The 23146-nt window shown below is 42.3% G+C and overlaps 1 protein-coding gene across 1 annotated transcript in view; it reads left to right on the top strand.

The window, feature by feature from the left end:
- Positions 1-16161: 16161 nt before the first annotated feature.
- The window catches only part of LOC140154257 (aqualysin-1-like), a 10702-nt gene continuing 3717 nt past the window's right edge, over positions 16162-23146 (top strand). The window contains exons 1-6 of the mRNA XM_072176847.1: positions 16162-16386; positions 17475-17600; positions 19888-20017; positions 20734-20834; positions 22057-22204; positions 22599-22783. Of these exons, the coding sequence (XP_072032948.1) occupies positions 16270-16386; positions 17475-17600; positions 19888-20017; positions 20734-20834; positions 22057-22204; positions 22599-22783 (807 nt within the window). The 5' untranslated portion in view covers positions 16162-16269. The remainder of the gene's footprint in view (positions 16387-17474; positions 17601-19887; positions 20018-20733; positions 20835-22056; positions 22205-22598; positions 22784-23146) is intronic.

The raw sequence follows: 23146 nt of genomic DNA, 5'->3' as shown, positions 1-23146 counted from the left end.
GTGCTATCTACTGAAGATAACACACAGCAAATGTATCCATGTGGCAGGTGTGCTATCTACTGAAGATAACACACGCCAAATGTATCCATGTGGCAGGTGTGCTATGTACTGAAGATAACACACGCCAAATGTAGCCATGGGGCAGGTGTGCTATCTATTGAAGATAACGCACAGCAGAATGTATCCATGGGGCAAGTGTGCTATCTACTGAAGATCACGCACAACAAATGTATCCATGGGGCTGGTGTGCTATCTACTGAAAATAACACACAGCAAATGTAGCCATGTGGCAGGTGTGCTATCTACTGAAGATAACACACAGCCATGGGGCTGGTGTGCTATCTACTGAAGATAACACACATCAAATGTATCCATGGGGCTGGTGTGCTATCTACTGAAGATAACACGCACCAACTGTATCCATGGGGCAGGTGTGCTATCTACTGAAGATAACGCACAGCAGAATGTAGCCATGGGGCATGTGTGTTATCTACTGAAGATAACGCACAACAATATATATCCATGGGGCAGGTGTGCTATCTACTGAAGATAGCACACAGCAGAATATACCCATGGGGCAGGTGTGTTATCTACAGAAGATAACATAGCAGAATATAGCCATGGGGCAAGTGTGCTATGTACTGAAGATAACACACAGCAGAATATAGCCATGGGGCAGGTGTGCTATCTACTGAAAATAACACACAGCAAATGTAGCCATGGGACAGGTGTGCTATCTACTGAAGATAACACACAGCAAATGTAGCCATGGGGCAGGTGTGCTATCTACTGAAGATAACGCACAGCAGAATGTAGCCATGGGGCACGTGTGTTATCTACTGAAGATAACGCACAACGATATATATCCATGGGGCAGGTGTGCTATCTACTGAAGATAACACCAATCAAATGTAGCCATGGGGCAAGTGTGCTATCTATTGAAAATAGCACACAGCAGAATATAGCCATGGGGCAAGTGTGCTATCTACTGAAGATAACACACAGCAGAATATAGCCATGGGGCAAGTGTGCTATCTACTGAAGATAACACACAGCAGAATATAGCCATGGGGCAGGTGTGCTATCTACTGAAGATAACACACAGCAAATGTAGCCAAGGGGCAGGTGTGCTATCTACTGAAGATAACGCACAGCAGAATGTATCCATAGGGTAGGTTTGCTATCTACTGAAGATAACACACAGCAAATGTAGCCATGGGGCAGGTGTGCTATCTACTGAAGATAATGCACAGCAGAATGTATCCATGGGGCAAGTGTGCTATCTACTGAAGATAACGCACAACAAATGTATCCATGGGGCTGGTGTGCTATCTACTGAAAATAACACACAGCAAATGTAGCCATGTGGCAGGTGTGCTATCTACTGTAGATAACACACAAATAATGTATCAATGGGGCAGGTGTGTTATCTATTGAAGATAACGCACAGCAGAATGTATCCATGGGGCAGGTGTGCTATCTACTGAAGATAACACACAGCAAATGTAGCCATGGGGCAGGTGTGCTATCTATTGAAGATAACGCACAGCAGAATGTATCCATGGGGCAAGTGTGCTATCTACTGAAGATCACGCACAACAAATGTATCCATGGGGCTGGTGTGCTATCTACTGAAAATATCACACAGCAAATGTAGCCATGTGGCAGGTGTGCTATCTACTGCAGATAACACACAGCAAATGTAGCCATGGGGCAGGTGTGCTATCTACTGAAGATAACACACAGCAGAATGTAGCCATGGGGCAGGTGTGCTATCTACTGAAGATAACACACATCAAATGTATCCATGAGGCAGGTGTGCTATCTATTGAAGATAACACGCACCAACTGTATCCATGGGGCAAGTGTGCTATCTACTGAAGATCACGCACAACAAATGTATCCATGGGCCTGGTGTGCTATCTACTGAAAATATCACACAGCAAATGTAGCCATGTGGCAGGTGTGCTATCTACTGAAGATAACACACAGCAAATGTAGCCATGGGGCAGGTGTGCTATCTATTGAAGATAACGCACAGCAGAATGTATCCATGGGGCAAGTGTGCTATCTACTGAAGATCACGCACAACAAATGTATCCATGGGGCTGGTGTGCTATCTACTGCAGATAACACACAGCAAATGTAGCCATGTGGCAGGTGTGCTATCTACTGCAGATAACACACAGCAAATGTAGCCATTGGGCAGGTGTGCTACCTACTGAAGATAACACACAGCAGAATGTATCCATGGGGCAGGTGTGCTATATACTGAAGATAACACACATCAAATGTATCAATGGGGCAGGTGTGTTATCTACTGAAGATAACACACAGCAGAATGTATCCATGGGACAGGTGTGCTATCTACTGAAGATAACACACACCAAATATAGCCATGGGGCAGGTGTGCTATCTATTGAAGATAACGCACAGCAGAATGTATCCATGGGGCAAGTGTGTGCTATCTACTGAAAATAACACACAGCAAATGTAGCCATGTGGCAGGTGTGCTATCTACTGCAGATAACACAGCAGAATGTATCCATGGGACAGGTGTGCTATCTACTGAAGATAACATAGCAGAATATAGCCATGTGGCAGGTGTGCTATCTCCTGAAGATAACACAGCAGAATGTATCCATGGGACAGGTGTGCTATCTATTGAAGATAACACACATCAAATGTATCCATGTGGCAGGTGTGCTATCTACTGCAGATAACACAGCAGAATGTAGCCATGTGGCAGGTGTGCTATCTACTGAAGATAACACAGCAGAATGTATCCATGGGACAGGTGTGCTATCTACTGAAGATAACACACAGCAGAATGTATCCATGTGGCAGGTGTGCTATCTACTGAAGATAACACACAGCAAATGTATCCATGTGGCAGGTGTGCTATCTACTGAAGATAACACACGCCAAATGTAGCCATGGGGCAGGTGTGCTATCTATTGAAGATAACGCACAGCAGAATGTATCCATGGGGCAAGTGTGCTATCTACTGAAGATCACGCACAACAAATGTATCCATGGGGCTGGTGTGCTATCTACTGAAAATAACACACAGCAAATATAGCCATGTGGCAGGTGTGCTATCTACTGAAGATAACACACAGCCATGGGGCAGGTGTGTTATCTACTGAAGATAACATAGCAGAATATAGCCATGGGGCAAGTGTGCTATGTACTGAAGATAACACACAGCAGAATATAGCCATGGGGCAGGTGTGCTATCTACTGAAAATAACACACAGCAAATGTAGCCATGGGACAGGTGTGCTATCTACTGAAGATAACACACAGCAAATGTAGCCATGGGGCAGGTGTGCTATCTACTGCAGATAACACACAGCAAATGTAGCCATGGGGCAGGTGTGCTATCTACTGAAGATAACGCACAGCAGAATGTAGCCATGGGGCACGTGTGTTATCTACTGAAGATAACGCACAACAATATATATCCATGGGGCAGGTGTGCTATCTACTGAAGATAACACCAATCAAATGTAGCCATGGGGCAAGTGTGCTATCTACTGAAAATAGCACACAGCAGAATATAGCCATGGGGCAAGTGTGCTATCTACTGAAGATAACACACAGCAGAATATAGCCATGGGGCAAGTGTGCTATCTACTGAAGATAACACACAGCAGAATATAGCCATGGGGCAGGTGTGCTATCTACTGAAGATAACACACAGCAAATGTAGCTATGGGCAGGTGTGCTATCTACTGAAGATAACGCACAGCAGAATGTATCCATAGGGTAGGTTTGCTATCTACTGAAAATAATACACAGCAAATGTAGCCATTGGGGCAGGTGTGCTATCTACTGAAGATAACACACAGCAAATGTAGCCATGGGGCAGGTGTGCTATCTACTGAAGATAATGCACAGCAGAATGTATCCATGGGGCAAGTGTGCTATCTACTGAAGATCACGCACAACAAATGTATCCATGGGGCTGGTGTGCTATCTACTGAAAATATCACACAGCAAATGTAGCCATGTGGCAGGTGTGCTATCTACTGCAGATAACACACAGCAAATGTAGCCATGGGGCAGGTGTGCTATCTACTGCAGATAACACACAGCAAATGTAGCCATGTGGCAGGTGTGCTATCTACTGCAGATAACACACAGCAAATGTAGCCATGGGGCAGGTGTGCTACCTACTGAAGATAACACACAGCAGAATGTATCCATGGGGCAGGGGTGCTATATACTGAAGATAACACACATCAAATGTATCAATGGGGCAGGTGTGTTATCTACTGAAGATAACACACAGCAGAATGTATCCATGGGACACGTGTGCTATCTACTGAAGATAACACACCAAATATAGCCATGGGGCAGGTGTGCTATCTATTGAAGATAACGCACAGCAGAATGTATCCATGGGGCAAGTGTGTGCTATCTACTGAAAATAACACACAGCAAATGTAGCCATGTGGCAGGTGTGCTATCTACTGCAGATAACACAGCAGAATGTATCCATGGGACAGGTGTGCTATCTACTGAAGATAACACACATCAAATGTATCCATGGGGCTGGTGTGCTATCTACTGAAGATAACACGCACCAACTGTATCCATGGGGCAGGTGTGCTATCTACTGAAGATAACGCACAGCAGAATGTAGCCATGGGGCACGTGTGTTATCTACTGAAGATAACGCACAACAATATATATCCATGGGGCAGGTTTGCTATCTACTGAAGATAACACCAATCAAATGTATCCATGGGGCAGGTGTGCTATCTACTGAAGATAACACGCACCAACTGTATCCATGGGGCAGGTGTGCTATCTACTGAAGATAGCACACAGCAGAATATAGCCATGGGGCAAGTGTGCTATCTACTGAAGATAACACACAGCAGAATATAGCCATGGGGCAGGTGTGCTATCTACTGAAAATAACACACAGCAAATGTAGCCATGGGACAGGTGTGCTATCTACTGAAGATAACACACAGCAGAATGTATCCATGGGGCAAGTGTGTGATATCTACTGAAAATAACACACAGCAAATGTAGCCATGTGGCAGGTGTGCTATCTACTGCAGATAACACAGCAGAATGTATCCATGGGACAGGTGTGCTATCTACTGAAGATAACACAGCAGAATGTATCCATGGGACAGGTGTGCTATCTATTGAAGATAACACACATCAAATGTATCCATGGGGCAGGTGTGCTATCTACTGAAGATAACACACAGCAGAATGTATCCATGGGACAGGTGTGCTATCTATTGAAGATAACGCACAGCAGAATGTATCCATGGGGCAAGTGTGTGCTATCTACTGAAAATAACACACAGCAAATGTATCCATGTGGCAGGTGTGCTATCTACTGCAGATAACACAGCAGAATGTATCCATGGGACAGGTGTGCTATCTACTGCAGATAACACAGCAGAATGTATCCATGGGACAGGTGTGCTATCTACTGAAGATAACATAGCAGAATATAGCCATGTGGCAGGTGTGCTATCTCCTGAAGATAACACAGCAGAATGTATCCATGGGACAGGTGTGCTATCTATTGAAGATAACACACATCAAATGTATCCATGTGGCAGGTGTGCTATCTACTGCAGATAACACAGCAGAATGTAGCCATGTGGCAGGTGTGCTATCTACTGAAGATAACACAGCAGAATGTATCCATGGGACAGGTGTGCTATCTACTGAAGATAACACACAGCAGAATGTATCCATGTGGCAGGTGTGCTATCTACTGAAGATAACACACAGCAAATGTATCCATGTGGCAGGTGTGCTATCTACTGAAGATAACACACGCCAAATGTAGCCATGGGGCAGGTGTGCTATCTATTGAAGATAACGCACAGCAGAATGTATCCATGGGGCAAGTGTGCTATCTACTGAAGATCACGCACAACAAATGTATCCATGGGGCTGGTGTGCTATCTACTGAAAATAACACACAGCAAATATAGCCATGTGGCAGGTGTGCTATCTACTGAAGATAACACACAGCCATGGGGCAGGTGTGTTATCTACTGAAGATAACATAGCAGAATATAGCCATGGGGCAAGTGTGCTATGTACTGAAGATAACACACAGCAGAATATAGCCATGGGGCAGGTGTGCTATCTACTGAAAATAACACACAGCAAATGTAGCCATGGGACAGGTGTGCTATCTACTGAAGATAACACACAGCAGAATGTATCCATGGGGCAAGTGTGTGATATCTACTGAAAATAACACACAGCAAATGTAGCCATGTGGCAGGTGTGCTATCTACTGCAGATAACACAGCAGAATGTATCCATGGGACAGGTGTGCTATCTACTGAAGATAACACAGCAGAATGTATCCATGGGACAGGTGTGCTATCTATTGAAGATAACACACATCAAATGTATCCATGGGGCAGGTGTGCTATCTACTGAATATAACACACAGCAGAATGTATCCATGGGACAGGTGTGCTATCTATTGAAGATAACGCACAGCAGAATGTATCCATGGGGCAAGTGTGTGCTATCTACTGAAAATAACACACAGCAAATGTATCCATGTGGCAGGTGTGCTATCTACTGCAGATAACACAGCAGAATGTATCCATGGGACAGGTGTGCTATCTACTGCAGATAACACAGCAGAATGTATCCATGGGACAGGTGTGCTATCTACTGAAGATAACATAGCAGAATATAGCCATGTGGCAGGTGTGCTATCTCCTGAAGATAACACAGCAGAATGTATCCATGGGACAGGTGTGCTATCTATTGAAGATAACACACATCAAATGTATCCATGTGGCAGGTGTGCTATCTACTGCAGATAACACAGCAGAATGTAGCCATGTGGCAGGTGTGCTATCTACTGAAGATAACACAGCAGAATGTATCCATGGGACAGGTGTGCTATCTACTGAAGATAACACACAGCAGAATGTATCCATGTGGCAGGTGTGCTATCTACTGAAGATAACACACAGCAAATGTATCCATGTGGCAGGTGTGCTATCTACTGAAGATAACACACGCCAAATGTAGCCATGGGGCAGGTGTGCTATCTATTGAAGATAACGCACAGCAGAATGTATCCATGGGGCAAGTGTGCTATCTACTGAAGATCACGCACAACAAATGTATCCATGGGGCTGGTGTGCTATCTACTGAAAATAACACACAGCAAATATAGCCATGTGGCAGGTGTGCTATCTACTGAAGATAACACACAGCCATGGGGCAGGTGTGTTATCTACTGAAGATAACATAGCAGAATATAGCCATGGGGCAAGTGTGCTATGTACTGAAGATAACACACAGCAGAATATAGCCATGGGGCAGGTGTGCTATCTACTGAAAATAACACACAGCAAATGTAGCCATGGGACAGGTGTGCTATCTACTGAAGATAACACACAGCAAATGTAGCCATGGGCAGGTGTGCTATCTACTGCAGATAACACACAGCAAATGTAGCCATGGGGCAGGTGTGCTATCTACTGAAGATAACGCACAGCAGAATGTAGCCATGGGGCACGTGTGTTATCTACTGAAGATAACGCACAACAATATATATCCATGGGGCAGGTGTGCTATCTACTGAAGATAACACCAATCAAATGTAGCCATGGGGCAAGTGTGCTATCTACTGAAAATAGCACACAGCAGAATATAGCCATGGGGCAAGTGTGCTATCTACTGAAGATAACACACAGCAGAATATAGCCATGGGGCAAGTGTGCTATCTACTGAAGATAACACACAGCAGAATATAGCCATGGGGCAGGTGTGCTATCTACTGAAGATAACACACAGCAAATGTAGCCAAGGGGCAGGTGTGCTATCTACTGAAGATAACGCACAGCAGAATGTATCCATAGGGTAGGTTTGCTATCTACTGAAAATAATACACAGCAAATGTAGCCATTGGGGCAGGTGTGCTATCTACTGAAGATAACACACAGCAAATGTAGCCATGGGGCAGGTGTGCTATCTACTGAAGATAATGCACAGCAGAATGTATCCATGGGGCAAGTGTGCTATCTACTGAAGATCACGCACAACAAATGTATCCATGGGGCTGGTGTGCTATCTACTGAAAATATCACACAGCAAATGTAGCCATGTGGCAGGTGTGCTATCTACTGCAGATAACACACAGCAAATGTAGCCATGGGGCAGGTGTGCTATCTACTGAAGATAACACACAGCAGAATGTAGCCATGGGGCAGGTGTGCTATCTACTGAAGATAACACACAGCAGAATGTATCCATGGGGCAGGTGTGCTATATACTGAAGATAACACACATCAAATGTATCAATGGGGCAGGTGTGTTATCTACTGAAGATAACACACAGCAGAATGTATCCATGGGACAGGTGTGCTATCTACTGAAGATAACACACACCAAATATAGCCATGGGGCAGGTGTGCTATCTATTGAAGATAACGCACAGCAGAATGTATCCATGGGGCAAGTGTGTGCTATCTACTGAAAATAACACACATCAAATGTAGCCATGTGGCAGGTGTGCTATCTACTGCAGATAACACAGCAGAATGTATCCATGGGACAGGTGTGCTATCTACTGAAGATAACACACATCAAATGTATCCATGGGGCTGGTGTGCTATCTACTGAAGATAACACGCACCAACTGTATCCATGGGGCAGGTGTGCTATCTACTGAAGATAGCGCACAGCAGAATGTAGCCATGGGGCACGTGTGTTATCTACTGAAGATAACGCACAACAATATATATCCATGGGGCAGGTTTGCTATCTACTGAAGATAACACCAATCAAATGTAGCCATGGGGCAGGTGTGCTATCTACTGAAGATAATGCACAGCAGAATGTATCCATGGGGCAAGTGTGCTATCTACTGAAGATAACGCACAACAAATGTATCCATGGGGCTGGTGTGCTATCTACTGAAAATAACACACAGCAAATGTAGCCATGTTGCAGGTGTGCTATCTACTGTAGATAACACACAAATAATGTATCAATGGGGCAGGTGTGTTATCTATTGAAGATAACGCACAGCAGAATGTATCCATGGGGCAGGTGTGCTATCTACTGAAGATAACACACAGCAAATGTAGTCATGGGGCAGGTGTGCTATCTATTGAAGATAACGCACAGCAGAATATATCCATGGGGCAAGTGTGCTATCTACTGAAGATCACGCACAACAAATGTATCCATGGGGCTGGTGTGCTATCTACTGAAAATATCACACAGCAAATGTAGCCATGTGGCAGGTGTGCTATCTACTGCAGATAACACACAGCAAATGTAGCCATGGGGCAGGTGTGCTATCTACTGAAGATAACACACAGCAGAATGTAGCCATGGGGCAGGTGTGCTATCTACTGAAGATAACACACATCAAATGTATCCATGAGGCAGGTGTGCTACCTACTGAAGATAACACACAGCAGAATGTATCCATGGGGCATGTGTGCTATATACTGAAGATAACACACATCAAATGTATCCATGGGGCAGGTGTGTTATCTATTGAAGATAACACACAGCAGAATGTATCCATGGGACAGGTGTGCTATCTACTGAAGATAACACACATCAAATGTATCCATGGGGCTGGTGTGCTATCTACTGAAGATAACACGCACCAACTGTATCCATGGGGCAGGTGTGCTATCTATTGAAGATAGCGCACAGCAGAATGTAGCCATGGGGCACGTGTGTTATCTACTGAAGATAACGCACAACAATATATATCCATGGGGCAGGTTTGCTATCTACTGAAGATAACACCAATCAAATGTATCCATGGGGCAGGTGTGCTACCTACTGAAGATAGCACACAGCAGAATATAGCCATGGGGTAAGTGTGCTATCTACTGAAGATAACACACAGCAGAATATAGCCATGGGGCAGGTGTGCTATCTACTGAAAATAACACACAGCAAATGTAGCCATGGGACAGGTGTGCTATCTACTGAAGATAACACACAGCAAATGTAGCCATGGGGCAGGTGTGCTATCTATTGAAAATAACGCACAGCAGAATGTATCCATGGGGCAAGTGTGTGCTATCTACTGAAAATAACACACAGCAAATGTAGCCATGTGGCAGGTGTGCTATCTACTGCAGATAACACAGCAGAATGTATCCATGGGACAGGTGTGCTATCTACTGAAGATAACACAGCAGAATGTATCCATGGGACAGGTGTGCTATCTATTGAAGATAACACACATCAAATGTATCCATGGGGCAGGTGTGCTATCTACTGAAGATAACACACAGCAGAATGTATCCATGGGACAGGTGTGCTATCTATTGAAGATAACGCACAGCAGAATGTATCCATGGGGCAAGTGTGTGCTATCTACTGAAAATAACACACAGCAAATGTATCCATGTGGCAGGTGTGCTATCTACTGCAGATAACACAGCAGAATGTATCCATGGGACAGGTGTGCTATCTACTGCAGATAACACAACAGAATGTATCCATGGGACAGGTGTGCTATCTACTGAAGATAACACACAGCAGAATGTATCCATGGGACAGGTGTGCTATCTACTGAAGATAACACACAGCAGAATGTATCCATGTGGCAGGTGTGCTATCTACTGAAGATAACACACAGCAAATGTAGCCATGTGGCAGGTGTGCTATCTACTGAAGATAACACACGCCAAATGTAGCCATGGGGCAGGTGTGCTATCTATTGAAGATAACGCACAGCAGAATGTATCCATGGGGCAAGTGTGCTATCTACTGAAGATCACGCACAACAAATGTATCCATGGGGCTGGTGTGCTATCTACTGAAAATAACACACAGCAAATGTAGCCATGTGGCAGGTGTGCTATCTACTGAAGATAACACACAGCCATGGGGCAGGTGTGCTATCTACTGAAGATAACGCACAGCAGAATGTAGCCATGGGGCATGTGTGTTATCTACTGAAGATAACGCACAACAATATATATCCATGGGGCAGGTGTGCTATCTACTGAAGATAGCACACAGCAGAATATAGCCATGGGACAGGTGTGTTATCTACTGAAGATAACATAGCAGAATATAGCCATGGGGTAAGTGTGCTATGTACTGAAGATAACACACAGCAGAATATAGGCCATGGGGCAGGTGTGCTATCTACTGAAAATAACACACAGCAAATGTAGCCATGGGACAGGTGTGCTATCTACTGAAGATAACACACAGCAAATGTAGCCATGGGGCAGGTGTGCTATCTACTGCAGATAACACACAGCAAATGTAGCCATGGGGCAGGTGTGCTATCTATTAAAGATAACGCACAGCAGAATGTATCCATGGGGCAAGTGTGTGCTATCTACTGAAAATAACACACAGCAAATGTAGCCATGTGGCAGGTGTGCTATCTACTGCAGATAACACAGCAGAATGTATCCATGGGACAGGTGTGCTATCTACTGAAGATAACACAGCAGAATGTATCCATGGGACAGGTGTGCTATCTATTGAAGATAACACACATCAAATGTATCCATGGGGCAGGTGTGCTATATACTGCAGATAACACCACACATGTAGCCATGAGACAGGTGTGATATCTACTGAAGATAACACACAGCAAATGTAGCCATGGGGCAGGTGTGCTATCTACTGACGATAACACACATCAAATGTATCCATGGGGCAGGTGTGCTATCTACTGAAGATAACACACAGCAGAATGTATCCATGGGACAGGTGTGCTATCTATTGAAGATAACGCACAGCAGAATGTATATGGGGCAAGTGTGTGCTATCTACTGAAAATAACACACAGCAAATGTATCCCTGTGGCAGGTGTGCTATCTACTGCAGATAACACAGCAGAATGTAGCCATGGGACAGGTGTGCTATCTACTGAAGATAACACACAGCAAATGTAGCCATGGGGCAGGTGTGCTATCTATTGAAGATAACGCACAGCAGAATGTATCCATGGGGCAAGTGTGCTATCTACTGAAGATCACGCAAAACAAATGTATCCATGGGGCTGGTGTGCTATCTACTGAAAATAACACACAGCAAATGTAGCCATGTGGCAGGTGTGCTATCTACTGAAGATAACACACAGCAAAAGTAGCCATGGGGCAGGTGTGCTATCTATTGAAGATAACGCACAGCAGAATGTATCCATGGGGCAAGTGTGCTATCTACTGAAGATCACGCACAACAAATGTACCCATGGGGCTGGTGTGCTATCTACTGAAAATAACACACATCAAATGTATCCATGGGGCTGGTGTGCTATCTACTGAAGATAACACGCACCAACTGTATCCATGGGGCAGGTGTGCTATCTACTGAAGATAACGCACAGCAGAATGTAGCCATGGGGCATGTGTGTTATCTACTGAAAGTAACGCACAACAAATATATAGCCATGGGGCAGGTGTGCTATCTATTGAAGATAACACCAATCAAATGTATCCATGGGGCAGGTGTGCTATCTACTGAAGATAACACGCACCAACTGTATCCATGGGGCAGGTGTGCTATCTATTGAAGATAACGCACAGCAGAATATAGCCATGTGGCAGGTGTGCTATCTACTGAAGATAACACCAATCAAATGTATCCATGGGGCAACTGTGCTTTCTACTGAAGATAACACACAGCAGAATATAGCCATGGGGCAAGTGTGCTATCGACTGCAGATAACACACAGCAGAATATAGCCATGGGGCAGGTGTGTTATCTACTGAAGATAACATAGCAGAATATAGCCATGGGGCAAGTGTGCTATGTACTGAAGATAACACACAGCAGAATATAGCCATGGGGCAGGTGTGCTAACTTCTGAAGATAACACACAACAAATGTATCCATGGGGCAACTGTGCTTTCTACTGAAGATAACACACAGCAGAATGTAGCCATGGGGCAGGTGTGCTATCTACTGAAAATAACACACAGCAAATGTATCCATGGGGTAGGTGTGCTATATACTGAAGATAACACACAGCAGAATATATCCGTGGGGCAAGTGTGCTATCTACTGAAGATAACACACAACAGAATGTAGCCATTGGGCAAGTGTGCTATCTACTAATGTAGTCATGGTGTAGGTGTGCTATCTACTGAAGATAACACACATCAGCATATATAGCCACGGGGCAGGTGTGCTATCTACTGAAGATAACACAACAAATGTATCCATGGGGCAGGTGTGCTATCTACTGAAGATAACACACAGCAGAATGTATCCATGGGGCAGGTGTGCTATCTACTGAAGATAACACACAACAAATGTATCCATGGGGCAAGTGTGCTATGTACTGAAGATAACACACAGCAGAATGTAGCCATGGGGCAGGTGTGCTATCTACTGAAAATAACACACAGCAGAATGTATCCATGGGGCAGGTGTGCTATCTACTGAAGATAACACACAACAAATGTATCCATGGGGCAACTGTTCTATCTACTGAAGATAACACACAGCAGAATGTAGCCATGGGGCAGGTGTGCTATCTACTGAAAATAACACACAGCAAATGTATCCATGGGGCAGGTGTGCTATCTACTGAAGATAACACACAGCAGAATATAGCCATGGGGCAAGTGTGCTATGTACTGAAGATAACACACAGCAGAATGTAGCCATTGGGCTAGTGTGCTATCTACTAATGTAGTCATGGGGTTGGTGTGCTATCTACTGAAGATAACACACAACAAATGTATCCATGGGGCAGGTGTGCTATCTACTGAAGATAACACACAACAAATTTATCCATGGGGCAGGTGTGCTATCACTGAAGATAACACACAACAAATGTATCCATGGGGCAGGTGTGCTATCTACTGAAGATAACACACAACAAATTTATCCATGGGGCAGGTGTGCTATCACTGAAGATAACACACATCAAATGTATCCATGGGGCAGGTGTGCTATCTACTGAAGATAACACACAACAAATGTATCCATGGGGCAGGTGTGCTATCTACTGAAGATTACATGTAGGCAATGTTTCCATCGGGGCAGATGTGCTACCCACTAAAGATTACATGTAGCAAATGTAGTCATGTGGCAGGTGTGCTATGTACTGAAGATAACATACAGCAAAATGTAATCATACTGTCTCATGAATGTATCATAGCCTACCGGTATATTATATCAATAATTATACACGTATTAAGTTTAACCCTAGCTGCCGTAACAGAACTTAAGTTAAAGGCCCATTCAGGGATCCCAGCGAGCGTGTAAAAATAAAATTGTTTATAAATTGCTTAAGAGTGAAGTAAAAGTCATTAAAATAAATATTGTTTTGTTGTTGTTATTGTTGTTGTTGTTGTTGTTGTTGTTTTTCTGTTTGTTTGTTGTTGTTTTTTTGCTATGAAACATTTGGCGAAAAAAACCCGAGAAAACCGCAGAATTTACAAAGTTGAAGCCGCATGCAAATACATGTAGGCAAGTCAATTTCTCTACAAGTATGTAAATTGCAGATTGATGTAAATGTCCTATTTTGTTAATACGCGGCTTTCGGCTCAACCACTAGGTGCCGGTTTCTCGAAGCATGGCTAGTGCAGTGGTCAGAGAAGCCTTCAGGCTTAAGCCCAATTAGTCCTATACTAGTGCTCACAATTTCATACCATACATTATACATCACCTAGAAAGATAAATCAATAAATGACTCCACATTGGTAGGGCTAGCCTACTGGCTTAGGAATCCTGACCACTAACCAAGCTTCAAGAAATTGCAGACTATGTTAGCACATCTATGATATGACACTAGTAATAAAGGTGCCAAAATCTGAATTTTGATGATTTTTACGATCCTCCGGATGCATGAGCAAATATAGGCCTACCTTTAAACAATTGTTTTAAAATGATTAAATTTTAATATCTCGTGAGAACTTATTCACCTGTGTCTGCCACGTATCAAAAAGAACGATAATTTGAAGCAAAAATACAACAATTATATGATATCATATCTTGTCTGTACCTCGCCTGCACGCAACCCACACATCCAACTTCTCAGTCTCGGGTGTAACCAGTGCAGCAGCAGAAGCTATCCGTGATATTGTCAAGTGGTGAGTACAATTCAAAAGGGTTTTTTTTTAGGGGGGTTGTTTGTTTGTTGTTGTTGTTGTTGTTGTTGTTGTTTAACCAGGAACAGATCAATTGCAATTAAGTTTACTGTTAATATTTAAGCGAGATCAGATTGAATTGAAATATACTTGATCATACCACTAAAAGCAAAATAACACGAAGTATGCCTACCCTTGGATTTTGGTTCAGTGCCCGCCTCAACCATTATTGGGTGCTTTGTTATTCAAAAATCACTTCCTACCGTGTCTTTAAAATGATAGCAAAATCTAAATGGATGTAACTTTTATATCACTCAGATGATAAAATAAGATGCAAAGAAACCTTGCGGAACAATACCATGAATGTTCAGTTAACACTTGGCTCATGGCCCGTAGCCAGGGGCGACGCTTTTCAGGGTAAAATTTTATGGGGTTACTGTTCACGATACAATGTGTAACATAAGTTAAGCCCTCGGGCAGAAGCCCGTGAAAATCACTGCAGGCCCGATACGCTACCCTGTGGGATCCACGCGTGAAATACTGCAAGTCACATGGACTCAATGCCGGGTTCAATGGTGAACATCAACATCAATCTTTGACATTAATCTGTTGCAAGTAGCCAAAAAGTAGCCAAAATAGCGTGGTTTAGGGGTTAACTAAGTATTGTTGGTCGCAGCCACAAAAAAAAAACCACGATTGTCTAAATCAATATATCATTGATGTCAGTTTTGCAGAAGTTCATATACGGTACTTTGAAAACTTGCTTGATCCTTCTATATGCTCGCTATGAACATGATGAAATGATCATGCAATTTTTGCTTAAGCTCACTACCATTCGCAGGATGCTCTGAACGACCAAATCGCAACAGTTGAAAATAGTTACTATAACTTTAAAATGAGTCTCTGTTCAACATGTGGCACAAAATTGTTGAGTTCGAAAATTACGACGGAGAGTAGATTTCAAAACCAAGGGCCGGCCGGCCCGAATATGCGATACTGGCTTTACTTATTTGACACACTGGTGGTGGTCTTTTTAGTCCACTTTTTTTTTGCTAGCGAATTGGTTTTGGGAAACGGTCCACATTTAGGAATTCCGCACCGACGCAAAACCAAATTATATCCTGGCTGCGGGTCTAAGTTGGCTATGTTTTCAGACTTGCACTCACTTTTGTATATTTACAGCATTTGAAGCCCGGATTATTCCAAAATGAAGTTGCTAGTTGTTATTCTACTCTGTTCACCTCTTATGGTGTTTGGCAGTTATCTTTCACCTTACTACAAATCCACTGAGCGAATTCCTGGTCAGTTCATCGTCAAGATTAAGGTAAAATACATAAAAAAGTTTTTCTAACATTTCTGAAGCACACATTAGCATGATTAGTAGTTGTAGGCACTATTATAATTTAGATATTTTTGTTGAAATAACGCGGCGCATTAATAGCCTCATCTTCGACTTCTTACCTTAAAAGGGCATCCTTGTATAATTAAAAAAGACTTTTTAAATAAATGTTTTTAAACATGTTTGGTCAGTATAGTCATTATGTCATTTTAAATTGGGTAATTGAGCCACGAGAGAAGTCCGTCGTTCGGAGAGGACGCTAAGCCGTCTGTCACGTGTACAGAGAACCATAATGTAACTCGTATATAGTCCGTTTCAAATAGAAGGTTTAGCTGATCTGAATCTGATATTTACATGTAATAAATACTAAGCAGGTATAGCTCCACAACCTCCACTATAGAAACAAAATCGGTCCTATAAGTAGAACCTAAAAATGGCCATTGAGTTGTCCTGTATGTGGAACCTTAAATAGTTTTACAAAGAACAGAAAAGGGAAAGGAAAGACCATTTTAGACCTCAAAGGGCTTTGGAAAGGTCAGAAAGGACCATTTTGGAGTTCTTCAATTTCAAGAACCCCAGCTATCTATTCAGTGTTCTACATATAAAGGACAGTCAAGTATACTCTAAAATCACACAGATGAAAACATAGGCGTAGATCTCGGGAGAATATGGGGGGATAAATCCCCCAATATTTTGCCAAGGAGGATGGTCCATACAATCACCCCCCCAAGTTGACGCCTGTATGTGGATTTCTGACCAAATTAACCTCATATTTTGCCATTTTAGCCACAAAAGTACAATTTTTTGCGCGCTTCGCGCGTATTTATTCCACTTTTGCACCATATTTCATCAGTTTAGCTTCAATATAGAAAATATTTTCGCGAGCTTCGCGCGCATGGCAACATTTTTCGCAGGTGCTTCCCGCGCATTTGTAATAAACTTATTTTTTTGCCAAAACGTGCTGGATTCACTATACTTCAAGAAATGTTACCTCACACCCGCCCCAATGTCAACAAGAAATCTACGCCACTGGAGGAAAATGAATGGATCAATAAATATTCCTTATTTTGCAGGATGGTATAAATTTGGATGACTTTGTGAGCTACTTCGAAACCAATTCAGTTGGTCACGTTTACCGCAAATATGACAGCGTACTCCATGGAGTTTCCGTGAGATTACACGACAGCTTGGTGCAATGGGTAAGAAGTTTGAAATATATTATGATATGAATTCGAAATATTGAAAAGTTGAACTTTTGCAATTTGTGTTCCCATGATTAAGCTGCACTCCCCTGATTCCTCGAAGATTTCATTATATCGAGGATGATCAATTTGGCAAAAGCAAACAGTAAATTCAAATATTAAATTAGAGTGTGTGCTTCAAAGGCTATCTTTTCTTTGTTTTTTACGGGGCCCGCTACTTTTGTTTGCTGTTTATGGGCCGTAAAAGAGCAACGAAAACAGACCTTATAATGGACCCGTAAACGGGCCCGTAAAGGCAAAGAAAAGAGACCGTTGTGGGCCCGTAAAAAGCAAAGGAAAGATATACCATAGGTCCGTAACGGAAAGAAAAGATACCTTAGTGAGTATGTAAAAAAGCTTAATAGCAAAGAAAAGATACCGTAATGGACCCATAAAAGGGAAAAAGAGACCTCGGAGGGCCCGTTAAAAAGCAAAGAAGAGATACCTTAGGCCTAATGAACAAGAAAAGAGACCTTTGTTGGCCCGTATAGTAAAGCAAAGAAAATATGCCTTAATTGCAAGGTATCTTTTCTTAACCTTTCACGGGCCCCTGAGGTCCGTTTTCTTTGCTTTTACTGCCCCATAGTAAAGTATCTTTTCTTCATTTTTTAACGGGCCCCCTAGGACCCCGGGCCCCGGGCCCCGGGGTAACGCCCCCGGTTACCCCCCTTGTCGGCGGCACTGAAAAGTTCTGTCTCAAAACGCTTGCGTTTGCTTTCTAGTATTTTGCATGATTATAAACTTCCGTCTATTTCTACCATTTCGTATTTTCTAGGCCTATGTGTTGCATCATCATCATCATCATCATCATCATCATCATCGTCGTCGTCGTCGTCGTCGTCGTCATTATCATCATCGTCATCATCATAAATAAATAAAATAAATAAATGTTGGCATTTATACAGTGCCTTTCGCGTGTATCAAAGTATTTCACATTTCGTTAGAATATGTCAGCTGTTTTTGCCAGCTGCCATAATGCCCAAGGCATGCTCATACCTTTGGGCGACGCTAAATGGACAATATTCCTAACAGCTCCCCATTTCACTCCTGGGTAGAGAGGCAAGTAAGGTAAAGCGGCTTGTCCAAGTGCACAACACGATGGCACTGCCGGGGCTGGAACCCGCAATCACCGACTGTGAGGCAGAGGCACCGTGTCCCTTATCATCATCATTATCATCATCATCATGAAAAATTAGGTTTTGGAAAAGATCTCAATTAGCATGTTTGGCGCCAATTATTTACATTGCTGTTATTGCAATGATAACGTTGATAATTGATAATGTTAAATTGATAACAAACAGATGTTATTTCAAAATTTAGCTTTTCTCTCCCAGAGAATCCACAATGACGGAAAAAGTTCAAAAGGTTTACCGAATTTTGTATGTACATGTATATTTTAATTTATCTTCGGCATGATGTGATCCTCGGTATACGGTTATTATCATGTTATCAGCTGTAAATGTAATAATGGGCGCGCCTAGACCAAAATGCATGGAACACCAATGTTTTTGCTTGCTAGTAACTCTAAACACCCACCTGAACAACATATCCAAAAAGGACAAGGGGGAAATGGTAATTTGCATATTTCCAAAATGGCCGCTAATGCAGGGCTCAATTTTCAAAATTGGGCGAATATGGATAAAAACCATCCCGGAAACCATCTAATTGTATTTCTCTCGTTATTAGGATTCAGAAAAAGTATAGTATAATAAGGGGGTCTTTCCGTGAGACTGTGGAAAATCTTACCGTTACTAAAAAAGGGGGTCTTTCCGAGAGACTGGAAAAATTTGGGTCAAAATAAGTTGTTACAAAATTTTCAAAAAATAATGAAAAAATGGGATCATTCTGTGAGAGATTATCTGAAATTTGTCCAAAATTCTTGAAAAAAGGGGGTCTTTTGGTGACAGAAAAACAAAAGTTAAAAACCCTGTTCAAGGATGAATTTTTCTTCCCTGGCCTACTGGTGGAAAGAATAAATTATGTGCATGTCGAATTCATCATGTTCAAACTATTTTGGGACCCATTGGAAGGTAATGATTTTTTAACTCCACTTCATTTTTCCTTCCTCGGATGAAGAAAGTGACTAATTGACCTTTCTCTTGAGGGTTCTAATTCCCCTATTGAGGACCACAATCTATTAATAAGTTATTCATCAGAAATAATGTCAGAGGAAAATAATAAATTCATAATACCGAATTCAATGTTGTCAAAATTGTCTATATTTTTAAATTTCGATTGCTCAAAGCTCAGAGGTCTAGATGCGGTAGACTACGTCGAAGAAGATTCGGTGGCTAGGCTTGATGCGGTAGCTTCCTGGGGATTGGATCGTGTCGATCAGAGAGATCGTCCACTTGATGATAATTACAATCCTACACGTAAGTTTGAGATGCTTAAAACTCACATGATGAAAAATTCTTCACAGCGTGTCCTCCACCTTCCCAGCATTTATGAATGCCAGTACCCATTTATACACCTGGTAGGAGTCAGGGGAGAAGTATAATTGAGGTATAAATGTGTACTTACAAGTACTACTGGCGGAAGGGCACGGGCCGGTGCACTGCCCCCATCGATTTGAAAATTTAAAAAAATCTATAGGAAACTTGCCGAAAAAACGGCTTGTGCTCTCCCCTCAGGCCCGGTGTCCCCCAATCATGGTCGGTGCGCTCCCCCATAGGATGACTCACACTATACGCCAATGAAAGATACACGGCGTCACCGGGGCTCGAATCCGCAACCTTCCGATTAGGAGTCGGAGCCCGTTCCGATCATGCGGCCATCCTGGGCAGCCACCATGCTAAAATAAGAGAACAAAAAATAAGTTTCATAACGTCAAGAATAGCAATAGGGGTATTTGCCGACTTGTTCTCCTTCATGACGAATGAGCACGATCCAGTTTGGAACCGAGACTAGCATTATTAGCGTACGTAAAAACGCCTACGTGAAAACGTACGGTCCACGTGCTACGTTTGGAACATCGCAATCTCTCAATCTATCATTCTTCTTTTGTGTGCTGTTTAAATACAGCTAGCCTACTGTGATTATTATAAATGCATGTAACATTTCTGGTGTTTTTGTATCATACGACATCTAGGTACTGGTTCTGGAGCTAATGTATACGTCATTGATACGGGTATTCGTCATACTCATACTGACTACGCTGGACGTGCGTTTTCATTCTTTGATTATGAGGGGGTAAGTCAATTTCATTCACCTAGTCAGGCTGCACCTAGTCCAGGCTTGACCTAGTCCAATTGTGTTTAGGCCTAACATACTGCAGTTACTGTCCGTTTTCCTATACACAATACACAGTGCTCTTTCCCATTGACGCGTGACCTCTACAAATAGCCTACGTTAAAAGTATGGGGATATGCCTAGTTAACGTCGCTGTGTGAAAAATAACCGGCCAATATTAAAAGTACTCTTCTAAAGTTCTAGAAAATATAGTTTTGTAACATGTCCTAAATTTTTAGCTAATTTAGATTTTTGGAAATATGCGTACTTTGGTGTTTTAGTTAATGTTATAGGTAATAGTACATTGCCTAGTTAACGTCGCTGTGTGAAAATAACCAGCCAATATTAAAAGTACTCTTCTAAAATTCTAGACAATATAGTTTTGTAACATGTCCTAAATTTTTAGCTAATTTAGATGTTTGGAAATAAGCGTACTTTGGTGTTTTAGGAAGGATATGTAAACGACAGATAACACCAAAAAATATGAAGAAATTATTTCCAAACCGTGTTAAGTCTGCAAACCACCATGTTTCTCATTTTCAAGAACGCTGGTTAACAATAAGCACGTATTGTCTCATTTCGTAAACAAAGACCACACACAATTGTTCTCTAGCGCTCGCTTTATAATCGTTCACCCAACTGAAAGTATAATCCCAGCTCATTACTCCATTGTACGTGTAAAGCAGACACATATGTTGTGTGTATTTAACCAGAGAAGATATGATTTAATCAGTTGAGCTGTTTTCAATGAATGTTATCTTAGTTTAATAGCTTTTAATGGGGTTTAAGTCCTGCAAAGGTCGAGTTGAATTCTACTGTAGACATGACTGCATCATGAATCCGTTGCGACCGTAGGAAGCTCGTGGGAGGTAGGACGGGAGGTAGGGGCACGGGACACGTATATACCACCATCCAATCGATTTGAAAATTTAGAAAAACCCATAGGAAAATGGCCAACATTGGCTTGTGGACGAAGTCTAGGGGGCCTGATGCCTCGCGAGGGTTCCGGGTTCCTGAGCAAAAGCGAAAATGAAAATAAGGCTGATAAAGGAGAATGTTAAAAGGGCCCTGCACTGCTCATTGTCCATATAGACCCAAGAGGCTGCGGAATAAACGCAGCGGTAATTTTGGAAAATATTTGATAGCCATGACCCACTTCTACGATCATTGATTTAATTTCTAGGGTGATGGTAACGATTGTCACGGCCACGGTACGCATTGCACCGGCACAATTCTGGGAACAACATACGGTATTGCCAAACAGGCTAATGCATACAGTGTGCGCGTGATGTCATGTTCTGGAAGTGGTTCTTATTCCAATATCATAGCAGGTAGGTGAAGAAGAGTTATAAAAATTACTACTAATATAATGAGAACATAGTATCATTTTTTTATAACCTGATCGCTAACTTCTATTTTAAGTGAATTTATTCCCCTCCATTTTTAAACATACCGATTATGAATTAGGGGTGAAATCAAAACTCGACCGTCCGGTTTCTGTTCTTCTAAAGGACGGAACCGGCCGCAACCGTCGGTCGAGTTTTGATTTCACCCCTTAGTCCGTGTCGAGGAAGCGCTTTGGCATAAATGACAGGGACAAATGATAGTTCATTGCAAAATGCAAATCTTACATTTACTTTAGCGATGAGGATGTAGTTAGTTACCAACTGACCAACATGATCAATAAAGTATTTTTGCATGTTGTATTATTATTGTTAACATCAGGTTTGAATGCAGTGGCGGGAGATACCAGAGGCTCTAGAGTTGCCTCCATGTCTATAGGTGGTGGCAAAAGTACCTCACTTAACGATGCTGTAAAAGACGCATTCAACCAAGGGGTAGTCGTCTCAGTATCCGCGGGAAATGATAACGCAGATGCATGTAACAAATCACCGGCTTCCGCTCCTGAAGTAAGATTTTCTATATAGGCCTACCACAGAAACATGCACACGTATCAGCTCACAATCAATTTCTTACAATAATTGTACGGTCTTTTATAGGGAAAATAGCCGAAGAACACATGCATGATATTGATAGCATTAGGGTGTCGTAATGTTTATTTTATTCAAGGTACCACATTTCGCATAATTTAGCCTACCCACTTCATAAAACCTGGAAGAGTAGACCTACTTTTATGCCTACTCTGATGAGCTATCTTCAGTAGATAGTATAAGATAACAATTAGATCTGCTATAAATTTAGTAGATAGCAAGATTAACACGATCAGATATAAACTATCTTCAGTAGATAGCAAGATTAACACGATCAGATAT

This window comes from Amphiura filiformis, chromosome 6 (assembly GCF_039555335.1).
Source record: "Amphiura filiformis chromosome 6, Afil_fr2py, whole genome shotgun sequence".
Classification (NCBI taxonomy): domain Eukaryota; kingdom Metazoa; phylum Echinodermata; class Ophiuroidea; order Amphilepidida; family Amphiuridae; genus Amphiura; species Amphiura filiformis.
This window is presented reverse-complemented; position numbering and strand designations above follow the sequence as displayed.